General features: G+C 44.4%; 1 protein-coding gene across 3 annotated transcripts in view; it reads right to left on the reverse strand.

Annotated features, from left to right (window-relative positions):
• Positions 1–13,149, reverse strand: part of KIAA1210 — a 43,061-nt gene that overhangs the window by 12,104 nt on the left and 17,808 nt on the right. Inside the window, exons 3-8 of one of the 3 annotated variants that reach the window (XM_082207208.1) lie at positions 11,008–11,081; positions 8,062–8,233; positions 5,937–6,033; positions 4,301–4,459; positions 1,335–1,400; positions 294–503 (exon numbers count right to left, since the gene is read on the reverse strand). In XM_082207208.1, the coding sequence (XP_082063334.1) occupies positions 294–503; positions 1,335–1,400; positions 4,301–4,459; positions 5,937–6,033; positions 8,062–8,233; positions 11,008–11,081 (778 nt within the window). Of the gene's footprint in view, positions 1–293; positions 504–1,334; positions 1,401–4,300; positions 4,460–5,936; positions 6,034–8,061; positions 8,234–11,007; positions 12,452–13,149 lie in introns of those variants that run through there. The other 2 variants (XM_082207207.1, XM_082207209.1) reach the window with 2 other exon arrangements.

A 13,149-nucleotide genomic window follows, 5' to 3' on the forward strand; every position in this document is an offset into this window, starting at 1 on the left:
TTTGGTTTTTATGGAAGCCGCCCAGAGTGGCTGGGGAGGCCCAGCCAGATGGGCGGGGTATAAATAATAAATTATTATTATTATTATTATTATTATTATTATTATTATTATTATTATTATTATTATTATAGTACAGTCCTTGCTGTCAGCTCAGAATTCTGATGCCTCACTCTGCTGCAAGCATTGACGAGATCTGGGCAAGAACATTCTTGGAGCAGAGTCCTGTGTGAATATCGTAACAAACAGGAAGGCTCGTAAGAGAGAATTTCTTCCAACCTCCAGAATGCACTTACTGAAATAGCTTGATTTTTGTGAGTGAAGGCTTTCTGCTTTCGTGGGTTTACTGCAATCTTGTGTTTGGCTGCTGATGTGTCGAGGCAGCCCAGCGGAGTGGGTGGACGGCTGAAATCAACAGGAAGCAAGTGGCAGTATGGCAAGGTAGGACTCCCAACAACTGCAGAAGGTTGTGGGCTAAGGGGTCTGGAGACAGATTCTGAGGTGACCTGAAAAATGCAGACAGACAAGTTTAATAGGTTTCAGGCCTCCCCTATATATGTGATTACTGTGCTAAAAACAACAACAAAAACAACAACAATTTGGCCTAGATGGGTTCAGAAGCTAAAATACTCAGATGTAAGCACGTAACAAACATTATAAGTAGGTAAGATTCCACCTTTAGACCTGGGAAAATTACTGCACTGAAGTAGGCTGTTGTCCAATCAAGTGAGTGTAATACTGTTGATGGAGATTGCTGGACTACACACTTTGAAAGTTAAGGATTCCAATCCCCACAAAACTCACAGGCTGAACTTAGGTCAGACATTGGCCTAGTGTGCACAAGGTAGGTCCCATCTGTGCTATACTCTACATTTAAATCAACACCACACAATTTTAATTAGCCGTGGCTCCCCCCACCCCACCCCCGAAGAATCCCAGGAACTGTAAGTTTGTTCAGGGTGCTGAGAATTATAGCAGATCCCTATTCCCCTCAAAGAGCTACAGATCCCAGAGTTCCATTTAAAAGACCTATTTCATAATGCTACTAAAAGAAGAAGAAAAAGCAAAGCCACCACAGACATGGCAATCACCCAGCACAAGCCTTATACATAAAACAACCAATTAAGCCAAAGCACCATTTATTTCTACAGCTCAGTTTACAATTAGCACCACCCCCGATGGCACAAATTAAAAAAAAAAAAGACAGGTCGTTTAGACCCATGTGAAGCTATGGAGGAATGGGGTCTGTCTGGTTCTGTGTGGGATTGAATTCTGCCACCGCAGGAAAAGTACAAAAGGCTGCCACTTCAGCAGCAGCTGGAAAAATGGCTATTTACCTGGTCATCTTCACTGTCTGTGCCACCTAAACTCAAAGAGTTATAGCGCTGGGCAGGGATTGAGGACTGCAGGATAAAACAAGGGAAAGGGATAAGTCAGGGAAGCATGGGGCTGGTATAGCGTTCTCCAGGATGGCACATAAAAAGGACAGTTATGAGAAAACACAAAGGGGGTGGGGGAAATCGGGGGTGGGGGGAGGAATGTCAACACAGCACCCATCTCTCATGCATTTATGACAATATTGCCGGCAGCTATCCTTGCACTGCCAAAATTGCTGCCACTAGGACAGATGGGGTTGTACTTGTTGCTATTACAGTGGTACCTCGGGTTAAGAACTTAACTCGTTTCAGAGGTCTGTTCTTAACCTGAAACTGTTCTTAACCTGAAGCACCACTTTAGCTAATGGGGCCTCCTGCTGCCGCTGCACTGCCATCGCACGATTTCTGTTCTCATCCTGAAGCAAAGTTCTTAACCCGAGCTACTATTTCTGGGTTAGCGGAGTCTGTAACCTGAAGCGTCTGTAACCTGAGGCATCTGTAACCTGAGGTACCACTGTATATCCCACCTTTTCTCCAAGGAGCTCAAGGTGACATACACCCCCCTAAATATATATATAGATTCACAAAATGTTTAGGGGTATGCGTCCCCCTGCGTCCCCCCAGGAAAAAAGCACTGCATATACCCTTCTCCCGCTTTCCATTTTATCTTCAACAGTAACCCTGTAAAGTAGTCTAGGCTGAAAGACAGTGGGCAGCACCCAGGGGACTTCATAGCTGAGTGGGGAGTTGAACCCCTCCAGTGCTCTTCAGGAAAGGGCCTGCGCAGAGCAAGGATAAAGTTGTTACGTTTCAGTGCAAAGTTATGTTTGGTAAGTCCTAGCAAGTGTCTTCAATAAACTGCTGCTTCCAAAGCTTTGGGGTGCACTGGAAAGCTTTAGCCAAGTCTCCTTAAAGTTCTTAATCCTGATAGCTAGCTATGGCCTCCAGCAGCAGAGGCAGCGGATCTCTGTTGCTATGCAACAACAACAGCGGGAGAGGACCCTTGCCCCCATGCCCTGCTTCTGGCCATCCCAGAGGCATCTAGCTTGCCACTGTGTAAAAGAGGATGCAAGTCTAGACAGTCATTTGGTCTGGTTCAGCAGGGCTCTCCTGAGAGTTTTCTCTGTTTTGGCTTCATGAGACGTCTCCAAATCAGATTCGTATAAAAATGAAAGTCAAGAGGAACAGGGGCCTTAAAATCACAAGCTGCAATTTCTATGGGTGGGTTTTCTGTGGGAAGAGTTCCCTATAGAGAAGGATTGACCGTGAAACCACTCTGAGCATTGTGGCTCTGTCAGGGAAATAAGGTCTCCTGGCAACACTCAAGCACCCTCTAGAAGCTACGAATCACAGGATTCTCTGTAGGAACTGTTTAACTGTATGATACTGCTTTAAATGGATAGTGCAGATAAGGTCTAACTTCAGGTCATTAATTTCAGTGATTCTACTCCGAGTAGGACTCCATTGAATACAACCCTATGTTTCTTCCACGCTTCAAGAACACTCGGCATGCATTTCAGTGCCACCACTTTGTAAAATACGAAGGGCTCCAGCAGACCAATGTCTTTCTCCCCAACAGTATTAGAAACTGAAATATGAAAGCTAGGAGCTAAATGGCACCTTAAACCTAAGTTATGGGCACAACAATGGAATGTCTAAGCACGCTTTTTTATAACAAGAATACAAAGCTGAAAATGAATGAACTGCAGCTGAAATATTATGTTCATTTTTCACATGGTCTAGTCCTTCCCCTGCCCACCCCCCTAATATTCTTAAGAGCGTCTCTTCTTTAGTCTTCAGAGAGTAACCAGAAGTGGGGAGGCAGAAAAAGGACCTCCTTTCCTTCCACTCTGCAGTTTTAATCTGAAATCTTAGGCGCAGTACTACGCCCAGAGCTCAGAAACTGCTCACGTTAATGAAATTCCCTGACGCAAAATGCACCAAGCACAATGGGAGTTTCAAACCCTGCTCCCCTCCCTTATTCATATACATGTATATGTGCACCAGTAGCAATTTAGTCATGCTGGCCACATGACCCAGAAAGCTGTCTGTGGACAAATGCCGGCTCTCTCAGCCTGAAAAGCAAGATAAACACTGGACTTAACTGTCCAGAGGTCCTTTACTTTTACCCTTTAAAACACACACACACACACACACACACACACACACACTTTTCTTTTCTTTTCTTTTCTTGATTTGAGGACTGGATTAAAAAGGGGTGGGGAGGGAAACCACCATGACCATAAAGATTTGGAGCACTATCAGGATTTGTCCAAATTAATACTAAATAAAGCTGGAATGGAGGAAAAGGAAATGAAACGTGTAGTGAAACATTTGCTGTTGCCTGCCAAATGGCAGAGGCACCACACCTCATGATATAATAGACCTATTCGGGCATTATCCTTCACATGATCAAACAGTGGTGCCATGGTTAAAACACTGCAGACCAAGGTTTAAATCCCCACCCAGCCATAAAGCTCATGGCGTGCTCTTGGGCCAGTTATTCTCTGTTAGCGTAAGCTACTTCACAGGGCTGTTGTGAGGATAAAGCAGGGATGGAAGGGGAGGGAGAACAATGTACTATGCCTTGAGCTACTTGGAGGAAAGTGGTAATATAAATGCAACAGTACAATTTAAAATGTGTGAAGGAGAGAGCAGGGCTGTGAGTGTGGCACTGTATGTCCTCATCCCCTGTTGGAAGCAGCCTGCTCTAATGCATGAAAGCTGATCATTCCCAGTGACTGGAACACACACACACACACACACACACACACACACACACACACACCATGCAGGAGAGGACAGGGGCCAGCAGCATACCCCACTCCCTCTTCCCACGCCTCAAGATCATTAATAGTGTGAGGGGAAAGTGCCCCAAAAGTGCTATTCTCTATTATCCCTTGTGTTCAAAAGGGCACAGCACATACCTTGTTCGCAGAACAAATCAGAACATCATGGAGGGTGGAAATTCCCTTAGGACTTCTGGGTAAGCCATCGTCTTCCGAAATGCCACCCACCTCTTCCATTCTCTTGCTGGGGATAACAAGCGGTGGCGATCGAAACACGAGGTTCGGCTGTAACTGAAGCTGTTTGGGTGGAAGGAAAGGAAGGAATAAAAGTACACAGGAGTCGTCAAACATTTTTTTTAACTAGGAGGTGCAGCCCTCTTGGCAAGTACAATGCTGCTAAGGTTGCTTCGCTTTCCATTCTACCCTTACATTGCAACCTGGGCCAGCCTAAGAGAGTTTGCTACCTGAAGCCTAGGACAGGATGGCACTCTTCATTTCCACAGCTCTATATGCATTCAAAACCAGTTGTCCTGAGAGTTTAATTGCTCTTCAGCACTGGCAATGATAGCATCATCCTCCACTGTACCTGAGAACAGCAGGCTAGCTTTGTGGGCAACAGGATGGGACAGACCTTGGAGGACACAAACGTAATAATATTCCTATTGGATCAAGTACATCCTGGCAAATTCAGGTTGCACCACTGAGGTCGACTTGGAGCTCATACATGTCAAATCCACTTCCACACAAGGCTGGACTTTTTACAATAAGGAAACTACTGGGGAAATGCAATGGGAAGTGTGAGATAACATTTGATCAGTACAACATCATCTAACCTCCCAGCAAACAAATCTCAATAAACAGGTCACCTGGAAGTGACCAAACTTCAGAATGTGATGATGGCTGCAAAAACCAATAACTTCAGTTTTTATCGGATATGGAGGGCAAGAAACGAGTTCCTTATGGTTACAATTGTATTGGGCATAGCTTGTAATAATAATAATAACATGCACATTTCATGGAACATGGAGATAGGGGAGAACTTCCAAAAGTTGATCTCCAGCACTTCAAAGAACTCCTGGTGGGTAACTGAGTCCTGCTGTGTGGTCTCTCTAAAGCAGTGTCAATTGGCCCGAGCTCTGAAATCTGTGGCATTTGTATCAACCCAATGAAAAATGTGCTCATTCAGAGAACACACACACACGAAAAAGGAAGGGGCAGAAATGAGCCAACGGTGGCTGTACAATATCTTCATTCAGACAAATGTCTTGATGCACATCCTCATGTGGAATTTGCATATATCCACAGCCACTCAAAGAATGAGTTCTGACTTGGAAAAGGAAGTCACTTTTGCTATGCTGAAATGCTTTAATTTGCCATGCTCCCATCCTAAAACATGACAACCGTGTCTCTTACTAATAATGGCACAGGCTTGGCAGCAAGCATGGGCCCAGAAGTCATTTTCCCAAGATACATGATAAAGGAAAAAGATGGAAGACTGAAGGGTGGTGGGGAGGTGTCCCAACAACTGCCACTCCCCTCCCACCAAGCTTTAAAAGACAAGACTGAGTGAGCTCACTTGCGAGATTCTCTCGCCTTATGAGGCCGCCATGCATTGAAACACATGCTCCTCCTTGGTGGATTCATATGATCCCACTTACAGTGGCAGCATCTGGTTCTCAGTGACAGAACTGTGCTGGAAGGAAAGGGGGATCCTGGAGAATCCTCAACTGAACCAAGAAACCACAACCCTCGGGAGAGGTGAAGGTCCTCTTACCTGCAAAGCTTTCACCTTCCCTGGAAAGGTTTCTGGAGAGGACACTGTGAAAACACTGTCGTGCGACAAGGCTTTGTTTCCCATGTTCCCTTTGGATCTGAAATGGGGAAAGGGGGGCAGTTCAGACTTTTTAAAAAAACTATATTTTAATGCTTCTTAAAAAATGTTTCTTTAAGTCACAGGCGGGGAAGCTATGACTCTCCAGATGATGCTGAACTCCAACTCCCAGCATCCTTAGCCACTGTCTTTGCTGGCAAGGGTTTATGGAGCTGATGGGAATTTGAGTCCAACAATGTCTGGATGGCTCCCATCTCTGCCTTACATTCTCCACATACACATACTATTTTTTTACAACAGTCCTGTAAGGTAGGGCTGTCTTTCCTACATACCATGCACAGGGCACCAAGGCTAAGAAATAGCAGCTTAAAAAGGCACTCAGAGTGTTCAAAGCTAAGCTGAGAAAGAGGCTTCCTGGGTCTTAGAGAGTAACTCCAGCTTTTCCAAGCTGGAGCCCCCGATATTGCTGAACTACATCTCCCATCATGCCTGACTATTGCTCCTACTTGTTGGGCTGATGGGATTTGGTGTCCAACAGCATCTAGAGGGCACCTGGTTGGGTGGGTCTGCCACCAAAAGTACTTTATTTATTATAACTCTTATTTTATATATACTTAAGAAAACTTACTTGCTGTGCTTCTACAAGTAGCAGACAAGGTGGCTTAACCATAAAAACCATAGTAACATAGAAAGCAGGGCAGGACCCTTAGTTTAGTGCCTATAGAAGAGCCAGATAAATAATCAGAGGCTGTGAAAGTCCTTTGTAGGGGACCCTGGAGAACTGCCATTGCTGGGCTAGAAAGACCAGTGGTTTGACTCCATGGCAGTTTTTTCTGGTGCCCATTGGGAGGGTTGGGGCAGAAAGCAGGAAGCCCAACAGTAGGTGAAGCAAAACCCAACGACAGGCACAGCCAACACTTCCCTGTTGAATTCTGCAAGGGCACCATTGAGACTAAGGAGGAGGCGGAAGCTGACACACAGTGCCATCTACTGTCTTGCTTGTTAGTAAGAAGGCAGGAAGGTGGGCACCATTGAGACTAAGGAGGAGGCAGAAGCTGACACACAGTGCCATCTACTGTCTTGCTTGTTAGTAAGAAGGCAGGAAGGTGGGCACCATTGAGACTAAGGAGGAGGCAGAAGCTGACACACAGTGCCATCTACTGTCTTGCTTGTTAGTAAGAAGGCAGGAAGGTGGGGGTCAGAGTGAGGTTGGTGGAGCAGTGCACCATTCATCCTAATGGACTAGTTTCCACTGCTCAGAGGAGCAGGCCTCCTTGGAATGTGGTGGACTCTCCTTTGCTAGAGGTTTTTAAGCGCAGAGGCTAGAGAAGCAAATAAGCATGTAAGAAGATCTTTGTTGAGTCAGAGCTTTCTTGTCCAGCATTCTGCTCTCACACTGGCCTGCCAGACTGGCCTGCATTGGCAAGGCGGTCAGACTAGAGGACCTTTGGTGGCCCATTCCAACTCTGTGTTTCCTGTGTTCACTACTGCATACAACAATACACAATACAAAGCAGCCTTGTTCTTCGTGGAAATGTGGCCTAAAATAATACCTTGTATTAGTCAATAATACTGTGCACATCTGCACTCTGTATTTTGGACTGCTGCAAGTTCAAGATTTGGCTATAGAGATCGTTTTTTATTAGTTGCAGAGTGTTGCCACTGTCTGCATATTGGAGGTGGAGGGATAAGGTCATGTTCCTCCCACAATCGTGGTATGAAATAGCTGCTCAGGCCATGATAATATTTCAGGTACCATATGATAACAATAAAATATTGACGAACCCACCTGCAGCACCCATGCTAATTGGTGCTGTCTGGGTGGATTTTAGACAACAGACGGTCAAATCCCATCTCTCAGCGCTTCTGAGCTAAAACAGTCCAGAGGGTGTGTTTTTTACTGCACTAGCTGTTTTGAGGCACGCTGCAAATGGAAAAGAGGAAATTCCTGGCATTCCAGCTGCAGCGCTGGGATTTGTTTGTGCACCAGCATGAATGAAATGTGTAGCTTGCTGTGGGACAATTCTTACTTTTAACCTGTTGCTACAAGACGATTGCACTACCTTACCCAGGCTCTATTGGCAAATGGAGTATGCAGGAATCAAGGTTTCGGATGCTGACATCACCACTGGATTGACTTGGCTTTAATTTTATTTCTCCCAGGGAGGACGGCTGCTCCTTGTTTTTCTTCTTCTTGGAGAAAAAGTTCTTAAAAGTCTGAAACCTTGATCTCTTCTTCTCTGCACAAAGAAAATTTTAAAAGTGTCACGTCAAAGCAGTTGGCATGAAGGGGGAAAACCTCTCTGGCGTTATAATGAGTGTGAGAAAATGGAAGACAACAGTATGTCCAACTAATGGCTGCCTGCTGTATTGTATTTTATTAAAGGTAAAGGTAAAGGGACCCCTGACCATTAGGTCCAGTCGTGACCGACTCTGGGGTCGTGGCGCTCATCTTGTTTTACTGGCTGAGGGAGCCAGTGTACAGCTTCCGGGTCATGTGGCTAGCATGACTAAGCCGCTTCTGGTTAACCAGAGCAGCGCACGGAAACGCCGTTTACCTTCCCGCCGGAGCGGTACCTATTTATCTACTTGCACTTTGATGTGCTTTCGAACTGCTAGGTTGGTAGGAGCAGGGACCAAGCAATGGGAGCTCACCCCGTTGCAGGGATTCGAACTGCCGACCTTCTGATCGGCAAGTCCTAGGCTCTGTGGTTTAACCCACAGCGCCACCCACGCCCATTGTATTTTATTACTTCATTCTTATTATACTGCATTGGTTTAAAATATTGTTTGTTTATAAATGGCACTTTTGTAAGAAATATAGCAAGGAAGCGTACAGCTTAAAGACCCAATACTGTAATACCCACAGCAATTAAAACAGGTGTTGGGAAACTTTGGCACTCCAGATGTAGCTGAGCTACAGTTCAACTTCCCTGGCTACTAGCAATGTTTGGTGGTGCTGATGAGAGCTGTAGTTTATTCACTTTGATTTTATTTGTTTGACTGCTGTTAGCAGCCCTGGAGGAAATAATAATAATGTGATGGAAAAGCCATTTATGGCCTCCACTCCAGCTGAAAATTTCAAGAACAATACACAAGATTATGCTAAAATACCACATATTAACAATACACGAAACTAGTTCAGCTGCTTCCTTAATTAGCAGTGGTGGCTTTTTGAAGGCTCATGGCCTGCTAGATAGCAAAAGTTTCGATTTTTTTTCAATCAGCAGCAAATATGGATCTGTCTGATTTTGGAGAAAACTTACGCTCCTTCACATGCCTGGAAAACATTGGGCTGTTCTTCTAACAATTAACTCATACATTTGTTAAATGTGTAGATCATTACACATAATTCCATGCCGCGCCCCCCCCCATTCTTTCCCTCTAAGATGAGAATTTTTCCCAGCTGCATTGCATATATCTTGGATGCAAAGAAGTCATGAGATGACCAGAACCTGGCTCGACACATATTCTATTATTTGACTAAACAGGGGCACCCGACATTTTAAAAATCCTCACAGCTGGTGGGCTCCTTCGAAAACAAAAGCATCACTTCAATGGGAATTCATCTCCTCCCCTCCCCGCCAGCTAATCATTTTGTCAGCAATGTTTTCTCTCCGCCTCGTGCCAGCATGCATGGCAGGGGCAAGATAGTGCCACCATCAGCTGCAGAGTGGCTTGCACAGTAACTGCTTTGTGGAGTGAACAATGATTCCAGGCTGCTACCTGCCCTCTCTCTCTGCCTTGCTCTGTGGGAGAGAGATGTCAGCCACAGCCAACACACTTAACATGACTTAAGCCACATAGTTTGGTGCAGATAGTGATTAGGCATCTTGATCTAAGACACAGGGAAACTGGCAAAGCAGTAGACTTTGCAGGATCCGCTTTTGTTCATCACCAAACTTGTTTGTGTTTTGGAGTTGCCAGGAATTCACAGTTAAAGGCTTCCATAAACAGTGTAACATCAGGATATCTTAAGGACAACCATACACAGTCCATAGTTTGGCGTGTGCCGTGCATGCGAGAAAGCAAAACACAGATGGTGGCACCTAGACTATAGGGACAACTTCTGGGGGAGGCTCATTTGCAGCCTGCCCCAAAGGATTTTAGACAGCAAATTTTAGACCCTACTACTAGGGATGGAAGGATCTGTCAATTTCAGGTGTTGTTGTTTTATTTCAGTTCTCTCAGTTTCAGCTTTCTCCCCGTCTTAAATCCAGTTGCCAATGCTTATGCAGCAATCTGCAATTTTTTAAAGTTCTAGTGAAAGTTTACTAGCATTTTAGTGTGAATCCCTCCTAAGAAACGTATCTTCGTATGCAGTTTTGGCTAATATACGCATTTTTGCAAGAAACTTCTCCTAATTCATACAATGCATTTGAGAATTTGCTTTTCATGCATACTTTCCCCATATACTCACATTTTTGAAAAAATGCTGGTTGATACGGGGCACTGCAGCACAACATTTGGATAAGCGTGAATTTTGAACAAGGGCTGCTTTTCAGTTCTCATATAGTTTTGGAAAGTGCAAATTTGCTAAGATACACCTTTCAATGGAAACTGAATCATCCCTAGCTGCTACTTTGAAAAACATTTTTGGACAGCAGTCAGCCAGCCATTGTTCCATGCTGCCATTCAGGCCTCTGTTGCTGTTCATGAGGGCCATTCTAGAACAGCCTTCCCCAACAGAGTGGCATCCATGTCTTTTTTTGGACTACAACTCTCATCAGCACCAGCCATCATGGCCAATAGTCAAATGTGATAGGAGTGGTAGCCCAAAATTACCTAGAGGACCACAGTTCAGTAAGGCTATTCTAGGAGAAAAAAGAAGAAAGTAGCCCCTTGCCAGAGTTTCAGCTTACAAGAGAGAAAGTGGTGAGGAGTTTGGAAGTGGTGGCTCTGCTGCTGGCCAGGTACCATCAGCTTATTGGGGGTTAGTTCAGACTGACAGTTGCCAACCCATAGATCAGGACATCTTCAAAACAGCCACCAAAAGTGCAATATATTTACTTACTTGAACATTCTTCCTCTGTCTCTTCAACCTCACATGGCTCTATCTCATACACTCCAGTCGCCATGACAGTCTCTCTGAAATTCCCAAGGATAAAATGAAAGATTACTTTAGATGTGAACACACTCTGAAGTACTGTACTCATGATAGACTGGGATATAGTTTCATGCCCAGCAAAGAAGGAAAACATTGTCTCTGATGCAGTCCTACAGAACCACTCTGTGCATACCAAACCAGGGGGGGTTGGTGGTGTAGGGTTATTTCACAGATATGTTTGCACAGGAGCTAAACGGTCTTTCCCTCACTTTTCAATAACACCCCATTCTCCAGCCAAAAACAACAAACAGCCTTGCTCCTCAAGAGGACATGTACCACTTTTCAGGAAGCTGGGATCAACGTTCGCATTAAGAGGGGGAAGAAACAGCAAATGCTTAGAATGTTTAATTTTTTTTCTTTCCCATGGGCAAAAGAATCTCACAGATCAGACTCTACAGCTTTTTCTTAGACTTAAAAAACCCCCACCTCTATGCCAAGGGGTTAAAGGATCTACATAACGGAGAATATGAGCTATCACTCAATAAATGGAAATACAGCAGCAACAGCAGAAAACAGCAGATGTGAAGACAGAGCATGAGAATCAACAATATGCAGATAAGAAGCCAGGTCATTTAGAAATAAATTTAAAAGAAACAGGACTGTGTCTAACCCCCCTCAGAGCAGGGACTAAAATAGGAACTTATCCTTGCTGTACACATCTGATTTGGCTGCATATTTAGAAGTATTTGTTTTCGCATTGTTGTGACACATATTCTGTACAAAAATTTATTGGTCTGTGACTGTATAAAAAACAATTATTCTTCTTCAAAGTGGAGAGGTTTCTGGCTAACCTAACTATTGGGTTCATTAAAGGACTAGGCTCAAGTCCCACCAGATGATAGCAGTGCAAACTGGGGGCAGATCTGATCCAATGGCGCGGGGGAATGAAAAGATAGATAAAGCCACAGAGCTCCCTCATGTAACTATCTTTCTAAACTGATGTGCTTTATTATAGGGTCCCTCAGCTCGGGGCTGCAAAAATCCCAGTTCTGCAGTGCAACCACCGGACTGCCCTTCCATCATGCCCACATACCAGAGAAGTCAGAAGGGCTGCAGACTTGCTTAGCTTGCAAAACACTCTCCTCCGCAACCCACCATCTGCTTCCTTTCTTGCATTTCTATGCAGCTGATGGCAGAGGTCCAGACAGGCTTCAGCCCTGATAACAAGGTTCAGTGCTACATCCTGGGCAGCCCCTGCCTTTTCCTCATTCTCCTGAATTCTGCCTGGTATCGCTCGCGAGCTACCAAGTGTGCTTGTGGATCCTAATTTTATTCCAGGAATGGAGAATCTTTAAATGTTGTGGGCATGCTCATGTAAGGAAGTAAAGGGGGGGGAAGGTGTGCCTTCTTTTAAGATGGTACCTAGCAGTTACAGTTTTTGAGTTGCAGCCAACTAAGTTTTACTTGAAATTGATGGGCCTAAGCCGTGCCCGTCAATAGGTCTACAGTAAGGAGGACAAACACTTGATACAACCCTTTATATAAGTATTGTATTAAAAATAATGAACTTTTTTGAAATGTGCTGACTGATAATCCAGTTAATCTTCTAATCAGTTAAAAGAAGGTTTTAGAATCAATTAATATAACCAATTAATCAATTACAGGTTGCAAACCATGTATACACTTTCAAGCATATATTTACAATCAAAGGGCCAGGAAGTTGCTTGAAAACTTTTATGTATGTAAAGAGGACAGCTGAAGAAGTTCAATTCTGCACTTATTCTGACATCCTAGACAGGAGCCAGAGATTCTGTCCCCCCAGATATTGCTGGACTCCAAGCCCCATCAACCGTGGCCATTGGCCATTTTAGCTGGGGCTGATGGGAGTTGTAGTCCAAAACATCTGGTGGCACACAGCTTCCCCAATGCCCCCCCCATCCCACGTTCTCATGTAACTAAAGAATACACACATTCCAGGCTATAGGTCACATTCTGGGCTGAGGTGGGTCTAAGATGCCAAGCTCTCTCTTAAGTATCACAAATATAATAAGATAATAATAGCATTAAGAAAGTCGAGTTTAGCAGCCAAGTGACATTCAATATTAATGA

This window comes from Podarcis vaucheri (assembly GCF_965113315.1).
Source record: "Podarcis vaucheri genome assembly, chromosome: Z".
Lineage (NCBI taxonomy): Eukaryota > Metazoa > Chordata > Lepidosauria > Squamata > Lacertidae > Podarcis > Podarcis vaucheri.